The following is a 23,605-nucleotide window of genomic DNA, read 5'->3' on the forward strand; positions in this document are numbered from 1 at the left end:
TATGGCAAATATTCAGCACTTAGGTACTATGGTAATAAGTCCACTGAAGTCCATGAAAGCCTTTCCATCAGGCTTCAAAGAAATATGTAATGTACATTGATAGATATTCTGTTAATGGAGAAGGCATTAAAAAGAGTCAGTGTTTGTCAGTTACCACACAGGTACCCAGTTATTTCCTGTTGTAAGAATGGGAGAAACTGCAGTGTTCGCAGTGGCAAATGTTGACATCTTAATGGTGATCACAGTGCTCTTTATTTTCCTAAGCTGAAATGAACGCAGTACAATGTTTATTATAGATAAATAAAGTACTGTAGGCAGAAACACAGCTTCATAATCTTTCCTGATCCTTGTCAAAGATAAATTATAATTTGGTCTGACATATTTCCCTTTGGTGACTGAACACTGATTGCACACAGCTACCGTTATTGGATTGTTGAGATTATTAATCTACATTATTCTCACTTTAAAAGTGACAAATTCCCAGAGGGTAAAGCACCATATTATGAAGGCTTCAGCAGGAGCTGCAAAACTCCACAACAGAGCAATTTTAAGATATCTGCTCCAGCCAGCATATTTAATTATGACAGCCTTCTGTATTTTAGATACAGTTTTAACAGCTCAAACCCTTTTACATTCTGAGTGATGGAACTAATGAAGGATCTGCAGAAATTGATCAAAGAAACATTCAGTATTTTGGAATAGCTTCCATGTAAAACCTTCTTAAAGAAAATGGAAGCATAGGTGGTTTTGTTTGTACCTATTGATGCTCTTTAGAAAATAGTATTAACAGAGGGCTCAAATCTGATCTTCGATAACTGTCTACTGCACATATATGGAGAAGCACCAGAGCCCATTTTACAAAATACATAGTCATTGTTTCTATAGGAAATGAGGCACTTCAGGAACTAAGGTGTTTTAAAAGATATGGTCTTTTTTCCCCCAGAGCCAAACATGTTTTACATCGGGTTCTTTTAGTGTGTATTTATAGCTCCTATCATTTATTAGTTTTAACTTGGTGAAATCTATATAGTATCTAATATGTATGGATTTTTTATGAGATAGAATGGCAATTTTTCTATAAGGAAAGATTTTTTTATAATCATCTTGAGAACTGTTTATTAAAATCCAAAAATGGAAATCTAAAAATTAGCAATGACTTTTATTCACTCAAAATAAATAGGAAATATCTATTCTCCCTTTGATATATCTGGCCCATGGTTAGAACCAGGAGCTATTGTGTGTGCAACTGGTAAAGGAATACTTACACTTATAAAAAACTGCCCATCATTTAGCATGTTATATAATGAATCAAAAATCTTGGGAAAATTTAAAGTGGTGGTTTCTGACTGGGCTTGCCTGGAGATGGTAATCCATGCAAGTCACTGCACTGAGTTGTGTTAGAAATATAGGGCTGGGTCCTCAGCTGATGTGCATCAGTGTTTCTTCAAGTTCCATTGATGTCAAAAGGGCTTTGCCCATGTATACACTAGGGTCTGATCTGTAATTACCAGTAGTTATTTTTTTACAGTTTGAAAATGCTATAGGTAAATAATGAATAAGAGTGGCATTTTTAATGAGCAACTCTGAATGTTGATGGGCTTTATCACATCTCTTCTGCTTGATCAGAGAACAATTTTTGAGTAATTTAATTTAAACATCCCTTGTATTCATTATTTACATTACTCACAAATTGTTCTCTGATCAATCAGAAGAGATGTGGAAAAGCCTTTTAACATTCTGAGCTGCTTTGTAATTTTGGTCCATGTTGTGCTATCAGTTTCTAGACAGAACTCCTCAGTGATTTCAGTGGAGACTTCTGATTAAAAAAACGTGCTGTGATGGAACCCTACAGGAGGATACTAGTCATAAATATTTTTTTTTTCTTATAGGCTCAACATGAGAAAATTATTTCTCAGCAACAGGCTGTTATAATAGCAACTCAGTCTGCCCAAGCGCTACTTGAGAAACAAGGCCACTACCTTTCCCCTGAAGAAAAAGAGAAGATGCAAAGGAACATGAAGGAACTGAAAGTCCAGTATGAAACTGCTTTAGCTGAATCGGAATGGAAAATGAAGTTAACACACTCTCTGCAGGAAGAACTTGAGAAATTTGATACAGACTACAGTGAGTTTGAAAGCTGGCTGAAGCAGTCAGAACAAGAACTTGAAAACCTGGAGGCCGGTGCTGCTGACTTCACTGGTATCATGACCAAGCTCAAAAGGCAAAAGAGTTTTTCAGAAGATGTTATTTCTCACAAAGGTGACTTACGGTACATTACAATTTCTGGACAGAGGGTGTTAGATGCTGCTAAATCTTGGAGTAAAAAAGATGGTGTCAAGGTTGACAAAGATGGTATTGATACTTCAGCTACTTACATAGAGGTGCAAAGTAAACTGGATGGTGCTTCAGATCGTTTCAAATCTCTTTATACTAAGGTATGTTTTATTTACATCTGAATGTGTAAGGAGAAAATAGTTGGCTCACCAAATATTTTTGTGAAAGATGATTTACTATTAAAGCAAACTAGAAAGGAAGTGATAGATTCTCTAGCTCTTGAAGTCCTCAGCTCAAGGCTGGATGCCTTTCAAAGAGAGATACTTTAGTCAAACACAAGTTATTGGAGTAACTGTGTGAATTCTATGGCCTGTATTATACAGAGGTCGGACTAGATGATCTAATGGTCCCTTCTGGTCTTAAAAATTTATGAATCTATGAAAGCAGAATGTCTGAATAATATTTTGGAATGGAAGGAAACTCTGTGGTTCCTCTAGATTTGTCTACTTCTAGTCTTATTAATAAAAATACAATAAAAGCCAGGGCCTGCCAAGATTAGCATTCAAAATATAAATTTGATAGAAAGCTTTAATTTATCTGTGGCCTATTCTAGTTTTTCCTAGTCTGACCTCCAAAGTTGGCAGTGGGCTCTCAGAAACCACTGCCTTTAAGGAGCAATTCCATTCCCTGGCCAATGAGAGCTGTGGGGACGTTGCTGGGGCTCGGGGACAGTGTGCAGAGCCGACTCTCCCCCCTGGCCCCGCACCAGGGGCTGCAGAGACATGCCAGAAGCCGTCCGCTTCTGGGAGCAGCATGGGGCCAGGGCATGCAGGCAGCCTGCCTGAGCCCTGCTGCACCAGGGACCCCCTTAACCCGGGGCTTTGGGCTGCAGCCCCTAAAGCCCCTGCGTTAATCCGGCCCTACTTTGGCACTAATCCCTACCCCTTTTCTGTGTGATTGCCTGCAGAGCTCCTGCAGAGCTGGACTTTGTGTTGCAGAGATGGTGCGGGCTCCCTTCACAGCCTCTCCATATCCTGGCACAACCTATGCAGAGGAGGTGAACCAGTTCTGTAGCCAAATGGCCCTCCACACCTGCAAAGCAGAGGACAGGGTTTCCCATTCTATGCTTAAAGACTCACACTATGATTTTTAAATTTGTGTTGAGTGTTTTGAAGTAATTTTCTATGTGCATTTTTAAGTGGAACTTCATTGCTTTTGAGAGGTGTTAGAGTAACAGTCTCTTAAACTTGTCTTTCACTAGTCCACTAGAAAGGTATAGCATGGGCAGCAGCAGTGCTAGCTTCTCCATGCTACCCTGCCAGTATGTCTCAGTGCTGTCCTGGAAGGTTAACTTCTAGGTGAGGGAAATGAATTCTGTGTCCGTCTCTTTCGCTCTGAGGACACCTATTCACCAGGAACTGGACTAAATCACCAACTCATTTCGCATCTGACTCACGAACACCCTTCAGATAGCAACAAATGTCATTCCATTTACTGGTATCAGAGGGGTAGCCGTGTTAGTCTGAATCTGTAAAAAGCAACAGAGGGTCCTGTGGCACCTTTGAGACTAACAGAAAAAATTTTCTGTTAGTCTCAAAGGTGCCACAGGACCCTCTGTTGCTTATTCCATTTACTGTTCAGCATGGATAGCACCATTATAATTTTAACCTTCACAGTTGTAATGCAGCGTTGCATTGACCTGTTTAAGGGAGATTTATATGTGTGTCACTGTAGCTCTGCTCAGCAGTCTCATCCCTGTGCCAGATGTTCATAGGTTTAACCCTGGGCATAAGCTGCTACTGCTGTAGTGTTGCATGGTGAAAGGTGCCATCTTTTGGCTGGGATGCTCCTGTCACTAAAGGCATGTCTACTCTACAAACATAAGTTGACCGATGTTAGGTCATCTTACAGCCATTGCAGTAATTACTGCAGATTTACATGTCCACACCATCCTCCTGCTGTGGGTGCTGCATGTCCTCACCAGGAGTGCTTCCACCAAGTGAAGAGGGGCTGTGTGGGGGACTGAGAGCCCAGGCTCTCAGCTCTGCACGGAGCTCCCTTCTGGGAGCCCAGGCCAGGTTCTCAGCTCTCCGGTCCTTGCTGGGAGCCCAGCTGTCACCCAGGCTCTCAGCTGTGCGGAGCTCCCTGCTGGGAGCCCGGCAGCTGCCCAGGCTCCAGGCACGAAGATCCCTGCTGGGAGCCCCGGGGGACAGCTGGGCTCCTGATGTGGAGCTCTGTGCCTGGAGTCCAGGAGGCTGCCGGGCTCCCTGCGGGGAGCAGGGAGCCCAGACAGCAGCCTGGCTTGGAGCAGGGAGCTGGGATCCCGGGTGGCAACGCAGTTCAGAGCGGGAAACTGGGAGCCCGGGCACCAGTTCAGTTGGAAACTGGGAACCCGGGCAGGAGTTCAGTTGGGAACGGAGGAGCTGGGAGCCTGGGCAGCAGTTCAGTGGGGACCTGGAAGCTGAGGGGCAGCTGGGCTCTAGCTGGAGCCCCCCGCCTTCCTCCCTCCCCAGCTGCCAGGGGTGACAGCCAGAGCTGTGAGCCAGGTGAGGGATTTTCAGCTGGGAACCTACCAGCATTTCTTGTCAATTTCACGGCTCCAGTAGGGAGCCATGAAATTGATAAGAATGACAGCCAACAGCTGATGTAAGTAACACAATGTCTACACAGACATTGTTTGGTTCTAACTACATGGACATAAGAGCTATGCTAGAAATGGAGTTATGTCGTTGTAGTAGACACTTACATTGGCGGGACCAAGGCTGTAGCGTAGACACTGACACAATTAAGTTGACATAAGCTGTCTTACGTTTACCTAACTCTGTAGTGAAGACCAGGCCTAAAACTCATTCTTGCTCATCACTTTGTTCTCCAGGTAGATGTTATATAGTCTCTAGCACTTTTCAACTTGTTTTTCTGGCCAGCATTCCTTTTCTCAATAAAGGCTTGATCCTATGAGGTACCATTGAAGTCTGTAGGAGCTGAGGGCGCTCAGCCCTTGCTAAATACTCTGCGTCTTTCAGGATTGAGTCCTATGATGGTTTTTGAGTGAGCTCTTGCACGATCATTGTCTAAGTCATTGATTTAGGTCAGGACACAACATCTTGATTATGAAACCAAATTCTGATCTGTTTTCTTGAACATTTGGTGAGCAAGCATCTCTCCCTGTTTGAAGAAACTCATTGACATTTTCTCACTAAACCTGCAGTGAAAAGTAGGATCGAAAGCTGCTGTTATTAATCGACTGGATTCTACCTAATTCTACCTAATCTAATCTAGCTGGGGGTAAAGACTTTGTATGCAAGATTGTCAAAGAATCTCTGTTCTGGGCATGCACACAACCTACATTCCCAGGTACAGATGGACATGTGTGTGCACATATAGGTAACTCACCACGCTGCCCTGTGCATATGCACATTTAGAACATGCAGCCTGAAGGCTTTTTGAATGTTTGACCCTAAATGTTCAGAACAAAAAAAGACCTAGTGTATCTTAGATATTTCTTCATTAAATTATACTTTCCTAAGACTGGAGCAGTGGGACTGAACGCTGGGTCTCCACAGCATGGGGGAGTGCTCTAACCACCAGAGTTATTGTCAGGCATGTCCTCCACCCCCCAACCCCAACAAATGACTCTTCAATTATTTATCCAAAGTGCAACAGCTTCAACAGGTGAGATTGAGGGAGCCCCACATCAAACTATCCCATAGTTCACTCACGTGAGCGATGACAGATCATTGTTCAAATCCCTTCTCCCACTCATGCAGAGGGGGCACTTGAGCTGGGAATCTCCCACATCGTGTTACCTCTGGGGTAGGAGTTCTGAGGGAGCTCCCCCATCCCCCAGCTGTTTTGTGAGAACTTGCCTCAGGGGTTTGATCAGGTGTACTCAAGAGGCTGTCTACCGGATTGGGCCCTGCGCGTGACTTAGGCAGCCGAACACCTATCTTCCCTGGTTTGTGACTTGCTCTAGGATTTAGGTGGGAGATAGACATCCAGACTGGAATGAGGAACCATGCACATGCCCAGAAATAGAAACATAGGTGCCTAGGGAACTTTTACTGCAAAAAAATTAGGTGCCAAGTTTGTTCAGGCACTTGCAGGGTTCAGCAGGAGTTTTGTTCATCACAGTGGTCCCAAAACTGGGGCTTAGTGCCTAAAACAGGGAGTTAGGAGCCGAACTCCTCTTGTGCATCTGGGCCAGAGGGTCTTTTTAATTGAGACTTTCCAAATTTTGTTTGTGTAATTAATGGCAGGAGTGACTAGAGCCTTGGACAGATGCTTTTTAATCTTTGTATAAATCTAAACAAATAAATCAAGTTATAGATCAATTTTTAACATACGCTGTTTTGTACATAATCATACCAAGGGCTCTAGTCTCCTTTCAGATAAACAGAATACCTTGTAATGTTTGGCCACTAGGTGGAGACTAGGTACCAAGTGTAAAAAGTACAGTTGGAATATTGTTTTTCTAAGCTTCAGAAAATAAATATTTAAAGTAACTATTGGTAAATATTATGACTTTATGCAACCAGAACATTTTGCCAATGAAAACTGTCTCCATAGATACCAGAAGAATTTCCCTAGCATTTTATTGCTTGGCACAATTCACTGTGAGAATGGGGAGGCATGTTAACTTAAAAGACTGTAGCATTCTGTTCTGTCTGATCAGAAAAAACACTACATTTTACAAGACCAAAATAAAGTGTGAACACTTTACCAGTCCCTTAGCAGGTACAGACTTGTTATAAATAAGCCACTTCTGAAAACCAGGGTCTTCTCTTGCCCAAATTTTAGAGTCCTTGCTGACATCTTCCATGTGGGTTTCCTTACCAGGAACAAGGCAAAACAACTCATGACCATGTTCAGAACTTGGTTTAAATTAACAGTAAGCTTAGTATTTTTTTCAAAACCAACCCAAAAGCTTCTGGTAAAGCAGAGAATCTATTTAAACTATTTGAAATATTTTTCTCTATTGTAGTTTCTCTTTGTTTAGGCTGATTCTCCTGTAGCTCTTCCAGAGTGTTAGGGCACAGAAAGAGAAATGTGCACCCGATTCTGCTCTCAGTTCTACAAATGTAAGTCAGGAGTAACCCCATTGACATCCGTAGAATTACACCAGTATAAAACCAGTGTAGATCAGAATCAGGCCTAGAATCAGTGTAGATCTGATTAATGTCAGGTCATCTTATGTGTATTTTTGTGCACATTAGCTAAGGTCTCAGAGGGCTAACTGGGCCGACTCTTGGACCTGCTCAGATCTCTGTGCAGATGAGGGCTCCATGGCAAAACTTCTACTGAATAATCCCTAACATTTTAGCTTATTTGCAGCATGTGGTTTAGGCAATCCCCAAAACAATTATCGTGCCCAGCAGTATTCCTATACAAAGTATCCATTTACTACTAAAGCAAATTTAATTGTTTTTATTTTAAAAAATCACCTAATCTAGTAATTGTCTAAATTACATTTATTGTAAAAACTGCTTTAGCCACTGGTCAAAGTTTTCAAACTTGGGTACCTGAAGCTAGGCACCTACATCTATATTTTTATGCACATAGAATATTTGTAGCTCCCGGTGACTACATTTTAAGGTGGCTAACTGTAGACATCCAAATGTGAAATATTGGGCACTGTAAATTGAGAAAAATCTTTTTATGAGCACAATATGTTACTGTGAAATCCCTAAGAAATTCCACTCATTTTAATGTCTGGTTTTTTCCTTCTACTTTTTTTTAGTGTGGTATCCTTGGAAATAACCTTAAAGACCTGGTAGATAAATACCAGCATTATGAAGAAGCCTCATCTGGGCTTTTGTCAGGTCTCCAGACCTCTGAAGTCGCTGTGAACAAACAGCTGTCTGAGCCAATTGCAGTGGATCCTAAGAACCTCCAACGGCAACTAGAAGAAACCAAGGTAAAAAGCCCCAACAAACTAAATAAATCATCACTTGTGTTAGAAGGACAGAATAGTCTCACATAATTTAAATGATTAAGGGCCAAATTCTTGCATCTTATGTATATATATAGCTCCTATTGACCTTGAACTTGACTGTCTGAAGTCTTATCTGAAAATCTTTGTGTTAAGAACAAAGCACATGGTGGACTTTTACAGAAACTGGCTTAAGTGGTGAGGAAAAAATGCCATTGATGGTGGGTGGGAGCAAATAACTTCTTAGTCGTAGTTATCAGGTGAGGGGGTGAAAGCTGGAAGGTTTAGCAGCTTGGTGGAGACTCAGTGATTCTGATCATTGCTGCTGTAAAAGCTTGGTAGCAGGAAGGGTTTGGGGCCGTGGTTGCTGATGGAGAAGGGGAGCATCATCTCTCTGTATCTGACTTCCTGCTCTGTTTTTTTTTCCTAAAATCTCACCCCTTTTCTCTTCTGCTGGGATATGATTACATACGATCATAGGAATGGTTACAATGGATTAGATCTGAGTTCCATGGATTCCAGTGTCCCGTCTCTGATACTGTCCTATATCAGATGCTGCAGAGGAAAGTGTAAGAACCTTGCAGTAGGCAGATGTAGAAAATCAGTCCTCTACATTAGGTCCTATCCTGATCTTTAAGACCTTCCTGGGAGGGGGAGGAGGGAACAACATGTTTTTGCATTGAGATAACTAACTCAAGATATCTGTCTTGATGTGAAATCCTAGTGGAGATAAGGCAATATAGTTTCCTAAGTTCCCTCTGAGCTGCACAACCGTGTGGCCATACAGCAGCCTATTAAGTGCCATGCAGGCGCTCACGGCTGCGATGGGGAGAGATGCCTCTCCCTCAGCCCTGGACCTCCTGCGGCACCCCTTCCCTGGCCCCAACTCAGCCTGGCCCAGACAGTACCATGTTTATAATTGCACCGGGCCCACGTTCCACTTCACTTGCGCTGCAGCACTGGCTCCTCTCTGGCCCCTCCCCCGCGCTCCTCTAGGTCCGCTGGCCGCGGGCTTCTCTCCGCCCCCCTCCTCCCCTCACTCCTCTCAGCCGGATGGCGCTGAGGGCTCCTCTCTCTACCTCCGTCACCAGCAAGTAGCAGCTATCGGCTGCCTGCCAGTGATGGGGGGGGGGAGAGGGAAAGGGAGGGGAAGACAGAAAGGAGCCCACGCTGCTGCCGCTCCTACTGGCCACCAGTGAGAGATGGTCTGCTGCTTCGTTCTCCCCTGGGGAGCCCGAAGCGTGGACCGTCACTGGGGGCCCGGACTGCGGATGGACCTGCCGTGGCCCCGGGAGAGGCGCCCCTCTCTCAGTCCAAACCCCTCATCCCCGGCCCCACCCCAGAGCCTGCACCCCCTGCACCTCTCCCAAACCCCTCATCCCCAGCTCACACCCCCCAGATGGAGCCCTCACTCCCTCACACCCCAACCCCCTGCCCCAGCCCCCTCCTGCACCCAAGCTCCTCATCCCCAGCTCACACCCCCAGCTGGAGCCCTCACCTCCTCCTGAACCCCAACACTCTGCCTCATCCCTGAGTCCTTGGCCCCACCCCAGAGCCTCCAGCCAGAGTCCTCACCCCTCTGCTCCCAAACCCTCTGCCCCAGCCCTGAGCCCCCTCCCACACTCTGAACCCCTCGGCCCCACCCCTGCCACATGAGTTTTGTTATGTGCACCAAAGTTATGAGTTATGTTATGAGTCACACATCACCTCCATATTGGTGCACATAACACAATTAATTCCGCACGTATGTGGGAAAAAATTAGAGGGAACGCTGGTATACCTCAGTATAGCTAGTTAAGGTGAACCCCAGGCTGCAGGTTGACCTTACTAACTACACTGAGGTAAAAACAATCTGTGCCTGACTGAATTCTCCATGCTCTGTCAGCCATATGAGAAGAATCTCATGTGGCTAGGCATAGTAAGTACAGTAGAACCTCAGAGTTATTAACACCAGAGTTACAAATTGACCAGTCCACCACACACCTCATTTGGAAACAGAAGTATGCAATCAGGCAGCAGCAAAGACCCCCACCTCCGCAAAGGCAAATACAGTACATTACTGTGTTAAACATAAACCATTAAAAAAATAAAGGGAAAGCAGCATTTTTCTTCTGCCCAGTAAAGTTTCAAAGCTGTATTAAGTCAATGTTCAGTTGTAAACTTTTGAAAGAACAACCATAACATTTTGTTCAGAGTTACGAACATTTCAGTGTTCAGAACAATCTCCGTTCCCGAGATGTTTGTAAATCTGAGGTTATACTGTAAGCAGTTTTCCACAGGCGCTGGTTCTGTCTCTGTGGAATCACAGGTTTGGGATCCTGTATAAGATACCTTGTACAAGGGATGATGAACTTTGTCATCTTTGAATTTACTACTAAGGGTTTGATTGTCTTCCACTAGCACAGGAAGGGTGCACTTTGGACCCTTTTACACCAGCACAGGCACCTGTACTCAGGGTATTCACCACAAGTTCAGAACAGGCAATGATTGTTCTGTGGCCCTGTCTGGGGGTTCTGCCAAGCAGGCTGGCTTTAAGCTATTGCCAGGACTCCATAGTAGCTCTGCTAGTGAAGACCTCGGGATGTACTGAATCCCTGGACCCCGACAGGGCTATGGTTATGCTCCTTCCTTAGCCAGCACTGCTTCCTGATAGGGTGGTGCTGAGTGGGTCCAGCCTCCTGATTGGGCTGTGAGTGCTTTGAACCAATGTGACCCACCCTCCAGGCAGATGTTCTGTCACTAAGGGACTCAGGCCCTTTGGTTACATCAGCAGAAGCCAGTGGTAAACCAGGCAAAATTTAACTCTTAGAATGTGCATTCTAAACTATTGCCACATGTTTGTGTTTCTGTGAGATACAGTGAAGTCCCTCCAGGGCAGGGGCAGTGTCTTCTTCTGTGTTTTATAAACTACCGTGTAAATTTACAACACTACTGTTTAAAAGAAGATAACGACATGATAGGCAGAGAAGCAGGGAAAAGAATTAGAACATGCATAAGAATATATGCATGTTCTTAACATAGAGTGAAGTCCTGGCTCCATTGAAGTTCATGACATAACTCCCATTAACTACGGTGGAGCCAGGATTTTATAAAAATTGTTAAACTGTCTCATAATGTAATTATAATTGAACTGGAATATTCTTCATTCATTTTCCAACTGGCAAGATAACTGCTCAGCTGTAATTTCTCTCTCTTTGTCTCTGTCTCCTGCTCTTTCTCTGTCAGATGGAATATTCAACATGCATTTCATAATATAATTATGAATACCTCAGGATACTAAAAATCATGTATGAAAGCCCCGATTGAACCTATATTACCTTTCTTGCACTTTACAAATAGTTGTCATACCAGATAAGTAAAAAGAACAGGAGTACTTGTGGCACCTTAGAGAGAAGAAGTGGGCTGTAGTCCACGAAAGTTTATGCTCTAATAAATTTGTTAGCCTCTAAGGTGCCACAAGTACTCCTATTCTTTTTGCGGATACAGACTAACATAGCTGCTACTCTGATACCAGATAAGTGTTTTCTTTAGTTAGAAATCCGGACAAGCAGGCTTTATTGAGGCACAATAGTCACCTTCCCCCTGGGAAGTGAATGCTATATCTATCGCCCATCAGAACAGCCTGGGAAAAAACTTCTCTCTCCCACATGGCAGCACTGAAAACTGACACTTTGGTACACCAGAGCAGAATGATAGATGACACTGTGGTATTATAATGATCATCATACTTTTAAAAAAGTAATATTTGTTATTTTATAATTACAAATGTAAATTTTGAACTCTGAACTTCAAACTGATTTAGTTACATTTGTGCTTCTGAGTTTTAGAAAAGTAGGAACAACACAGATTACAATCTGAAGCTGTTTTTAAACTCTTTGTTCCCTACTCCCAAATGAATTATATCCGGTATAATGCCAATTTTCATGCAACTGACACAAAAGAAGTGTGGACTGTGGCGCCTTTATGAAACTCCTACATGGATTGCTTGCAGCACAAAAGAACACTCAACCAGTATGTGCTGGGAAGGAGGGGGAGGTGCACAGGCTCAAAAGAGTCAAGGGAAGAATAAAAACAGGAGGTTCAGACCAGAATGAATAAAGAAGGCCAATTAGTGAATGCGAAACAAAGAGAATTTTTGAAAAAGTCAGGTGTTGTAAATTAAAGCTGCCCCTTTCAGCCAACACATCCAGTTGATAATCCATCCAGACGCTGACCTTTGCAGCATAAGGATAATCTTTTTACTGAAATTAACTGTTCTTCAAAATATTCTTCAGTGCCTTAGGCACAAGCTTTCTTTCTTTCTATCACCATCTAATGTCTTCTGGTTTGTCCTATTTTTTTATTTTGTAAACACAATATTTGTGGCCAGTGCAAGGAAAATGCCTCTTCATTTATGTTTGAGTTTCTCTATGGCAGCTAGTGTATCAGCTGCCATATTGAAGTATATCAATGACATCCTCTTGATAGCAATGCCTAAACTAAAATGGTAGTGTGTTCTGCACCAGAATGATTTCCTTGTTTTGGTATGGAAAGAACTAAAGTGCACCTCTCTTCCAGCTGCCTGAAAGTGTGTAGAGGTACCATCAGTAAAGGATGTAAAGGATGATTAATTTAGCATTGTAAGTGTATGTAACATTGCAGAATAGGTAGGACATGCCAGCATCAGAGTTCCTGCCTTTCAGAGCTTGCACTCAGTCTAAAGGCATGGGTGAGCACAATAAGTATAAAACAATACAGACCATTATCATATGGGTAAACGCAAGGTGTGTGTTCCATTGTCAGTAGAAGATTCATGGCACCAGGTGAGGCAGGGTAAGGTCCATGAAGTGTTCTTCCTGATTCAAGGCAATTTTGTACCAAATCGGTACCAGCTCTTGTTCAATACCACCTGATGGGGACTGTTTCTTGATTGTAAATTCTCAAATGCTGTAAATTCTTCCTTGCACAGTTCTCTGATACTGTGTTGATAAATTCATTTGTTTTTCTTTTTGATAACTGATGTAAAGGCAGTGCAAATGGTCTTAAAAGAATTCATCAAAAGGTATATAGCAAAGTTCCACATCAGAAATCAGTGACTAAGATAAGTGTCATAAAACAGGAGGTCAATAGAATGTTGGATATACTAGCACAAGATCAAAAGTTTTTCTGTCAAGAAGGGATCACAGATTGGGTCAATTTTATCCCAGAAGTAATTTTTTATCTCTCTTTATTCATAGTAATAGCAGGAGTGGTGTCAACTGCTCTAATTAAGGGTGTATAATGATTTGCATTCCAACCACCTGTTTTCAGTTGCTCAATTACTCTATCAACATCATATTACAGGCTAAATTTTTTCTTTACTGGTTTCTTCCTGAAGGTGCTTTTGGAAGGCTTGAGCAAAAATGGTTTTTCTATTTTTAAATATGGTGGAAATAAAAAAATGAATGTTTCCCATTATAAAAAAATTATTCTTACCCTCTTTTAAAAACAACTCCACTGTTAAAATTGCTGGGGATTGGAAATTGTGCACTGGGTGCGGCCAATAGTTATTTTCATGTGGTTAAGGGAGGATTCATTGTACATTCTAGTGTGGCTGACATCACTAATAGTGAACATTTGTTGAAAAATTACAGTCCACCTAGGTGGCAGATTGTGTATATTAATGGTCACTCTGCAACAGGAAGGATGATATTGCATTCGGAATGGTGCAAATAAGGATCATTATTATGATACCCAGTCTCAGAAATCTACCTTACAAAAAAAGATTTGAGGGCTTGAGTTGTAGTCCTTGCAGAAATCTAAAACTGACACTTTGAAGTTAACTGATAATCCTCAGGACGATAGAAGGGATTGAAATATTCTTAGCAATGCATTGTTCACTGTGGTTGAACACTTCAAAAAGTGGGAGACAAATAGGAACATGGAGAAACTATGAGTGAATAGAAATGCTCTGGAAATGGAATAAGCTACATGGTCAGATAAGTGAAGTAAGTTTATAAAGGAATTCCTCAGGCACCTAGATTTCTGGAAGAGAGGGATAAAACTGTCTGGCAAAAAAGCAGGAGTATATGCTTAGGACAAACTCCAAAAGGCATCCATGTTGCACCCTGTTGCACCATTTCCTGTTTCTAAAAATAAAGATGTGTGCATGAAACAATCCTTTAAGAACTGACCTGTAAGTGGCCTGAAGGCTATTGCAGCTCCCCTTACCACTGCTCTGTTCTACTTTTTGCTTGCTCATGTCAGGCGTATTCAGATATTTGTATGATAAATAAAAGTTCAGCTATGTCCACCAAATATACCTCATTGCAGGTTTCTCTTGTGTGCTGACTATGTGACTTTTAGCTGTAGTGAACAGTATTGAAATTTAAAGCAATGCAATTTTACAGGTTCTCCAGGGGCAGGTGTCTAATCACCAGGTTGCTGTAGAGAAACTGAAAAAAGCTGCTGAAGTGCTTTTGGATACCAGGGGAACTTTACTACCAGACAAAGATGAAATCCAGAAAACACTGGGTAAGAGTTTTATTATTTCCCAATCCCGTCTTTTATTTCTCAAGTCTGCACCTACATGCTGGAGGAGTTAAGGGATGACTGTTCCATCCTCCCTTGTCATTTTTCATTTCTATGTCTTATTGGGCCATATGTTGCCACTACTTAGTGACTTTACTGTAGTGCTTAAAAAAAAAAGAAAATAAATTCACAAATAAAATAATATTGCCATAGTGGTGTTCAGATAAAGAGCTTACAATCAAAAAAGACAGGGCAGACAAAGGGTAGGAGAAAGGAGTTATTGTTGTCCCCATTTTGCAGACAGGGAACTGAGACAAAGAGTGACTTGTCCAAGGTCACACAGGAAGTCTGCAACAGAGGGATAGTTGAGGATCATGAATATCCCCCGGTGATCTGTGTCTTGATTCTAATTATTTAAAAACTACAAAATTATTTAAAAACCAGCGAAATTCTTTCCCCCTTCACTTAAGTATTTTTCTGTTGATTGCACTGTCACTGATAGAACATCTAATCTTAAACAATAAAAAAAATTAAAACCAGAATGGCATTCTTTCCCCAATTTCTCCTGTTTTTCCAATTGTAGGCTCTGATCCTGAAACACTTATATGCTTATCTTTAAGCACATGATTAGTCTCAAATTAAGCACATATGTAAGTATTTGCAGGATCAGGAAGTATATAATAAATGTATTTGGGTTGAGTTCAACTCTGTATGGTTAAAACTGGATTAACATTGAATTTACACCTATTTAGTAAAGTAACATACTATACAGAAGAATGTACAGCAGAGTAAAGATTTTGGCACAGAGAAACTATTATAGTGGAACACATGAATAATGGCTGCTTAAACTCAATTTTTTTTCAAGGACAGACATATGGTTTCAGTAAGAAAGGGGAAGAAGAGGCGGCTACGGGAGATGATGATTTAACTGACTTGCGAGAGTTCTTTGAAATTATTACTGCCATAATAGACAACATTATTAGAACATGTATCCAAAGCTAAAGATACAATGAAAAGATGGATATGCAGGCTTAATCCTTTAATTCCCTAGTTTCAACCTTGAAGTCAGTGGAGTACATCTGTTTAACATCGTCCGGATTACAAATTTCTTTATTAAAATCTTCTATTAAAACTCCTGTCTTGCTTATGCTCAGCTGGTGTTTTCTCTAGCATTTACACTCTTTACCTGTGATATTTTTTAAGTGAATTTTCAGTTTGGTTGGTAACTTTTCCTGTATTTTTCTCTCTTTGTCTTCCTAGCTGTTTATTTACTGTCTGAAAGATAGATATTTGATATGTATATATACCTTTTGGAAGGCTTGGTATCAATGTAGATGGACAGATATAGTTCTGAAGCTGTAAAGGCTGAAAAAGAAAACTATCTCTGGGCTTTCTGAGAGTATGTACTTGTCTTTGCAACTTAGAAAGTAGGACAGGTCTGGACTCATTTTCCTTCATATGGATAACAAAAGCCACAGTCAGAATCAGTCAATAGAAACAGAAACCTTGTTTTGCAAAGGTCTCTGTGTTGAGCTCTAGGAATCAGGAGCCCCTTGGGACAGCTTCTTCTGTTTCTTTCTGTCACCTAGAACTCTTTTATAATTTACATTGTTTGGCCTGTTTAAGGCAATGAGGCCAACTACCCAAATTAAGTGAGTTATCCATGTTGTCCAGCTGCTTTACTGTACCCCAGTCCCAAACAAATCAGAGGGGAAGAAATACCCATGCACTCCAAGCTTCAGGAATTCTACTCCCAGCAATCAGTAAGTCCTGGCTCAGACCCAGATCAAGATTCAGTAAAAATCCTCTTAACACCCTCGGAACAGTCACTGGCTTCCTGGACAGCTGCTGGAGAGGGCCTGTAAACATCCTGTCTCTATTTACAAGGATGATATAGGTAGAATGGTATATTTCTAAATTGTTCACTCCCTCATATTTATATATACTGTATCTAAGTATTGAGTATTTAAAATCTCATATTAAAAATAATCCTTGTATTGATCTTTACTGTGTTGCAACCTGTTTGCTGGCTGGGGAATTATTATTGATTATTTCACATGTTGAGATTTGAAAATGAGAGGACTGTAAAATATATTTTAATTTAAGAAGTTGACTAATTGGCCTTGCAAAGGGCAGGGCATGTCAACTAATTAACATATTTGACAGGTAAACACTAAGGAAGGAGAGAAAATAGTGAGAGTTATGATTAGGAGCAGTTGAGTGAAATTAAAAGAAAGAGGAAAAAATCTGATTACCAGGAAAAACTTTCCACTAATGACATGTATTAGCCTGTGGAATAGTCTGTCTAAATAATAGTTGGAATCATCATTACTTGAGACATTAAAATTAAAGGAGACAAGGCATAAGTAAATGTTCTTTAAAGTACAATTGCAAAGAGAAGGGGATGGATTAGATGAGCTAATACATTAGGAATTAGATCCTCCAAGATGATGTGGTCACTTTGGGTCACACAACCAGTGCATTCTGGCCAATAATGTATCCAGCCTTGGGAGGTTCACTCCAGAACAAGACAGATCATCTCCTTGTGTAAAGTGGGTATACAAGTTCTTATGTCATCATCCTACTCTGATGACAGCAAGGGGCATAGCTGGAGGAAAAAGTGTGGGATTGGGATGCCCTATACTTCACTAATACCTAGCTGCTGTTTCAGTCCTTTGGAGCTGTTAACAGCTGTCATAAGTTAGAGTACCCAGGTACCAGCCCTGCAAACAGTTGCTTCAGGAATGGGAAGTGCAAAAGGAAGCTTTAAGCCACCTTTTGCTCCCACCCTGAGTTGTCCTATGTGCTCCTTGGCCATAACTGAAGATCCAGCCTTTTGATTGTGTATTGTCAAGGGGCAAATCCTGAGGTCCTTATCTTGGCAGGTTCGCACTGAAGTCTGTCTTATAAGAACATAAGAATGGCCATACTGGGTTTGACCAGTATCCTGTATTCCATCAGTGGCCAATGCCACATGCTTCAGAGGGAATGAACAGAACAGGCAATTACCGAATGATCCATCCCCTGTGCTCCACTCCCAGCTTCTGGCAGTCATAGGCTAGGGACACCCAGAGCATAGGGTTGCATCCCTAACCATCTTGACTAATAGCCATTGATGGACCGATTCTCCATGAATTTATCTTATTCTTTTTTGAACCCCAGTGTAGTTTTGGCCTTTACAACATTCCCTGGCAAAGAGTTCCACATGATGACTGTGCATTATGTGAAGAAATACTTCCTTTTGTTTGTTTTAAACCTGCTGCCTATTAATTTTATTTGGTGAGCCCTGGTTCTTGTGTTATATAAAGGAGTAAATAATACTTCCTTATTCACTTTCTCCACGCCATTCATAATTTTATAGACATCTACCATATCCCCTCTTAGTCATCTCTTTTCCAACCTGAAAAGTCTCAATCTTATTAATCTCTCCTCATACGGAAGCTATTCCATACCCTTAATCATTTTTGTTGCCCTTCTCTGTACCCTTTCCAATTATAATATATCTTTTTTGAGATGGAGTGACCAGAACTCCATGCAGCATTCAAGATGTGGGCGTACCATGGAGTTATACAGTGGCATTATGATATTTTCTGTCTTGTTATCTATCCCTTTCCTAATGGTTTGTAACATTCTGTTTAGCTTTTTTAATTGCCACTGCCCATTGAACGAATGTTTTCAGAGAACTCTCCACTGAGGACTGAGCAAAAACAGAGTTAGAACTGTAGGATTGGGCTCAATGATTTTATGAGATGTAAGGGGAAACTTTTAGTGATTTCCTTTCTATTTATTTCTTTCAGATGACATTGTTGGCAGATATGACAGTTTATCCAAGTCTGTGAATGAACGGAATGAGAAGCTCCAGATAACGTTGACTCGTTCCCTAAGCGTGCAAGATGGTTTGGATGAAATGCTTGACTGGATGGGAGGTGTTGAAAAGAGCCTTGAAGAACAAGGTCAAATGCCTTTGAATTCTGCTGCTATTCAGGATATCATTAGTAAAAATATTGTAAGTAGCATTCTTTGAAGTAAACATTTGCCTACTAATTCAGATAATGTTTAACAATTTCAAGAAATAATTTTAGTCTCAGATCAAATCCTTTAATGGATACAAAATAGACTTTGAAATAAGTAGAGTTACCCTGATTTACATCAGGATCTGGGACTGTAATTATTTCTTCTTAAGAACAAGGTGGGTATTGTTGTTATTATTCCTCAGTATTACATCATGGGGATTTTAAAAAACAAAAACATCCTTCACAACATAAAAGACTTTGAAGCATAAGGGGAGAAAGTTACTGTCAAATTCCCCATGAGCCACCAATTAATCCTGACAAGGCGCTGGCTCCATAGGTTTTAGCAGTCAAGAGTCTTGGTAAAATCTCTGCAGAATTCCTGTATTCTAAATGCTCAAATGCACTCATTCCACTTTGACTTTCCTTAGAATTCTTACATTGCCTGTGAGCACTGTCTTTTGGAGGTCACTGATCATGATATCTGGGACTCCTGACATGTAGAGCCCTGCACGAATACAAATTTATATCCGCGGATAGAAATCGGTATCCCCTGAATGGCAGGGCTCTCCTGGGAATCACAGTGGTGAAAGGAGCAGAATGTGGGCCGTCACTCCCAGGAGCCATTGCCCCACCCCGGCAGCTCCTCCGGTACAGCTGTACCGCCCCCGTCCCTTCCACGCAGCTGTCTGTGTGACTGTCTCTCCTGTCTGGGTCTGTACAGCTGCACCGGAGGACAGGGCTGGGGGCAGGGTTGGGGATGGTAGAGCTGCACCAAAGGAGCTGCCGGCGCAGGGCGCTGGCTCCTGGGAGCGATGGCTCCACGTTTTGCTTCTTTCACCACTGCGGTTCCTGGAGAGCCCTGCGGTTCAGTGGATACCGATTTCTATTTGCTGATATAAATTTGTATCTGCACAGGGCTCTACTAATGTCTTCTTGAGCATCTCATTCATAACTTTAGGGATTGCTCCAAGAGCTTCAGTAATCACTGGGATCATCTTTATTCTAGATTTCCATAGTCATTGCGATTTTTGACAGAGTTCTTCGTACTTCTCTATCTTCTCTTCTTGTTTCTTTTGTATATTTCTGTCTGCTGCTATGGCACTATCTATTAACATGGTCTTGTTTGTCTTCTGTTCGACAACAACAACAACGTCCAGCCTGTTTGGTCTGTGACAATTGCCAGATACCTAAAATATTTGTCTCTTCGTTCTCTAGAGCAATGGTTCCCAAACTTGTTCCGCCGCTTGTGCAGGGAAAGCCCCTGGCGGGCCGGGCCAGTTTGTTTACCTGCTGCATCCGCAGGTTCAGCCAATCGCGGCTCCCAGGGACCGCAGTTCGCTGCTCCAGGCCAATGGGAGCTGCTGGAAGCGGGGCGAGCCGAGGGACGTACTGGCCACCGCTTCCAGCAGCTCCCATTGGCTTGGAGCAGCAAACCGCGGCCAGTGGGAGCTGCTATCGGCCGGACCTGTGGACGCGGCAGGTAAACAAACCGTCCCGTCCCGTCCCGTCAGGGGCTTTCCCTACACAAGCGGCGTTCCAAGTTTGGGAAACACTGTTCTAGAGCAATGATGCAACGATTAGGCTGCAATTGTATGAGCAACATATTTAAAGATGTCCATGTTGTCATGGCAAAAGATGCTAACATTGAGCCCATTTCAGGATCATTGACGCAGACGTGCCCAGATGCTCATTAAAGACATTGTGTAAGTTAACGCTCTTTCCTTGGCCATTAAAGCTCGGAGGTGTCTTTGTGTTACAAAACAACTGCACCCAGGAGAGTTGTCACCCAGGCCCACCTGTGGAGACCGTGTGGTTCTTTGGTGAGGCTCCCTTGGTGCAAAGGCCGGGGGAGGGCTGAGGAGGAAGGGGGAATTGTCTGCAGAGAGAAGGCGGACAAAGGCTGCTGTTTCTTGGGCAGTAGAGAGGTTTATGCAAGAGGGACTTTCCTGTGCTGTTTATGTGACCATCTCCGAGCTACGAATGGGAACTGCTATCTGTAAATAAACACATCGCACTCAGAAAATACCCTCCCTCTGCAGCCCTGACTTGCTGGGTGGAAGGAGGGGGCGTGTTGCAATGGTTTGCTCAGTTGAGTTAGCTGCACACGATTGAAAAGCCCTGCTAAATGTGAGCTAATGTGATTCAAGCTATGTTAGCTGGCCACGTTGGAGTCTAGGTTACCCCTTAGGCTAGGGTTGAGCTAACATGATTGGAACTCACGCTTTTTGCCCATCAAAATATATTTTTCTATCACCAATTTCTCCTCTAACAGGAAACTGACCTGCAAGGCCTTGAAATCTGCTACGGCTCAGCAATGGGGCAGCACTATTATTATTTGAATTCACAGATGTATTTCTATTGGTCTTGGGGTTTGTACAGGCTTATTCCTATTTGGTGCCAAATGTAACCTGATTGTGTCCTTTTAAATGTCATTTCAATGAGGCAACCTTATTAGCTGACTGGTGTGCGTGCTGGAAACCTGCTGAATGGATGGGAGGGGGGGAGTGGAATGTTCTCTACAACATCTCGCACCATGGGATTGGGTCCCAGATGGGGCGCCTAAGCACTACTGGAATAGAAATAATAACCGTACATAACAGAACTCCGAACACATTAGATCCTCTCATTGGAGCAATGTAGCTGCTCTGTAGAGGTTCCTCAGCCTGCTCCCTATGTTATCTGAAAAATGGCTGAACTTGGGGAAAAAAGAGAGAGAGAGAGACAGACAGACAGATTAGTCCTAAAGTCAGCAATTCAATTCCTATAGTACTTTTGCCCCCCCTCTGACAATGAGTTGCGCACAGATGCACCCCTCTGACCACACCACGCTCCACTGACTACAAAAAGGCTTCATGAGGTTGGTTGCATAGAGTGTACCTGTGTGCAAGATCAGGGGCTTTAGAAAGTGCTCAGGAAATGCCTTCTGACTGCCTAGAACATAACTGACTCCTGCTTGAGGCGGTGAGCTATCTCCATTTGCACCATCTGTCAGACTGTGCGTAAAGGAGAAAACCCATGTGATCTGGGATATCCTAATCACGGGCAGTGTAGCGAGGTGGCGACCCGCTCCAGCCCTGACAGGGTTAAAACCAGCCTGGGGAGACTGGAGGGCTGGGAGAACCGCCCAGGCTGAGTGGGAAGCAGGCCCCAATCAGGGCCCAGCTGGCCCTATAAAGGCTTGAGCCTGGAGCTCAAGAAGACAGTCTCTCTCTGCTTGTAGAGAGAAGGGCCTGGCTGCAAGGGAGCTGAGCAGGGTACTGGGAGTGGAGCAGGGCTGGGGGGAAGCTAGAGGAGCTGGGGACCTCCAGCCTGGAAAACCCCCAGGCTGTGGGCCTAGCTGAGGGCCTAAGACCAGTACTGGGGCTGCAGAGGGGCAGCCCAGCTATAGAGAGAGGCAGCAGGTCCAGCCCAACCCTGCCTGTGATGAGTGGCATCTACTGCAGTCTGCCCCAGGGAGTGGGGCTAGATGGTGACTGGCAGTAGCCGTACAGTGAGGTGGGGTTAGTTGGTGGGGGTTCCCCTGTGGGGGAGACCCTGAGACTGAGGAATTCTGCAAGAGGGACAGAAACCCAGTGAAGGGGCACTGGGATCCTGGGAGGGACCTGGAGGGCAGAGTGAGGTAAGGCAGATCACCGGCCTGCAAAGGGTGCTCCTGGCTGGAAAATTATCTGATTCCTGGAGACAACCAGCAGGAGGCACCACAGGGGTGAGTCCAACTCCTTACAGGCAGTCAGACCAGAATCCTGGGTCCAAACATTTCCAGCACTGGAGTGCCTGCTGTGGGTCTAAACTTTGCAGCATGGGCCCAGCTGTAACATTAATGCCTGTTTCCAGTTGCAAACCTGTGATAACACTTTTTTTTTAAAGAAATGGCTTGGAGCTAATGAAAGAAGAATATCAGACAAGAATCTGTTGTCTTGACATTCTTCTGCAGTAAACCTTTAAACAGAAAAGGTATTACCTTGCCCTGAACAGTAACATGCATTAGCAAAACCTGTCACCAACGCAGCCACTCTAAAAAAGGCAAATTCTGTGATTTCATTTACTTCAAAGAAATCTGAATTGGGCCCATTATATGCACTTTGCTATATGATCTAGTGGTTTTCCCGCTGCTTGATGTATGCTATTCTGACACAGAGAAACAATTCCTCATCTTTGTTGAGGGTTTCTTTCCATTTTTAAATATATAAAATATGTATGTCTTCCGTGCGTTGTCTTGAGCAAGCCTCCCCCTTTGAAAGAAGGCACGAAAGGTTAACAGCAGAGGGCTGTAGACGTGACAGTGCTCTCATATGGTGGTGTTTTGATTCCTCTCTGCAGGCTCATAGAGAATAACCTTTCAGTGAGCAGGGCAATAAATAGCAGCGAGGGTTATTAAACCTATGACAGCTGGTGCATATATCTCAATAGAGGTGAGACAGGGCATCCAGTCCTTCGAGTCACTGAGTGCCCGCAACTCCCAATAGGAGGAGCCCTCTTGAGCATCTGTTGCTAATGCCGAAGATTCTTCCCTGGTCCAGGCTGCAGAAAGCTGATGGCACTCATCACCTCTTAGCAGGGTCCTCTCAGCACCTAGCAAGCACCTAAACTCTGTGTCTCTTCTTATATGCAGTGTTGGTGTAGCCATGCTGATCCCAGGCTATTAGAGACACAAGACGGGGAGACAAGGTGGATGAGGCAATATCTCGTATTGGACCAATTTCCACTGGTGAGAGAGATAAGCTTAGTACCTTACACAGACCTGAAGAAGAGCTCTGTGTGGCTCAAAAACTTGTCCCCCTCACCAACAGAAGCTGGTCCAATAAAATATATTCCCTCATCCACCTTGTGTCTCTGTCTCTTCTTAGGTATTTGTCCCTGCAAATACTAAATGTGCCCTGCCTGCCTCCATCTTTGACTA

The 23,605-nt window shown here is 43.1% G+C and overlaps 1 protein-coding gene across 30 annotated transcripts in view; it reads left to right on the top strand.

Annotated features, from left to right (window-relative positions):
• DST (dystonin) overlaps nt 1-23,605 on the top strand; it is a 539,328-nt gene that overhangs the window by 299,840 nt on the left and 215,883 nt on the right. For all 30 annotated transcript variants that reach the window (XM_034766279.1, XM_034766278.1, XM_034766280.1 and 27 more), the window contains 4 exons: nt 1,890-2,435; nt 8,012-8,188; nt 14,572-14,695; nt 18,490-18,698. In XM_034766279.1, coding sequence (XP_034622170.1) covers nt 1,890-2,435; nt 8,012-8,188; nt 14,572-14,695; nt 18,490-18,698 — 1,056 coding nt within the window. The remainder of the gene's footprint in view (nt 1-1,889; nt 2,436-8,011; nt 8,189-14,571; nt 14,696-18,489; nt 18,699-23,605) is intronic.

This window comes from Trachemys scripta, chromosome 3 (genome assembly GCF_013100865.1).
Source record: "Trachemys scripta elegans isolate TJP31775 chromosome 3, CAS_Tse_1.0, whole genome shotgun sequence".
Classification (NCBI taxonomy): domain Eukaryota; kingdom Metazoa; phylum Chordata; order Testudines; family Emydidae; genus Trachemys; species Trachemys scripta.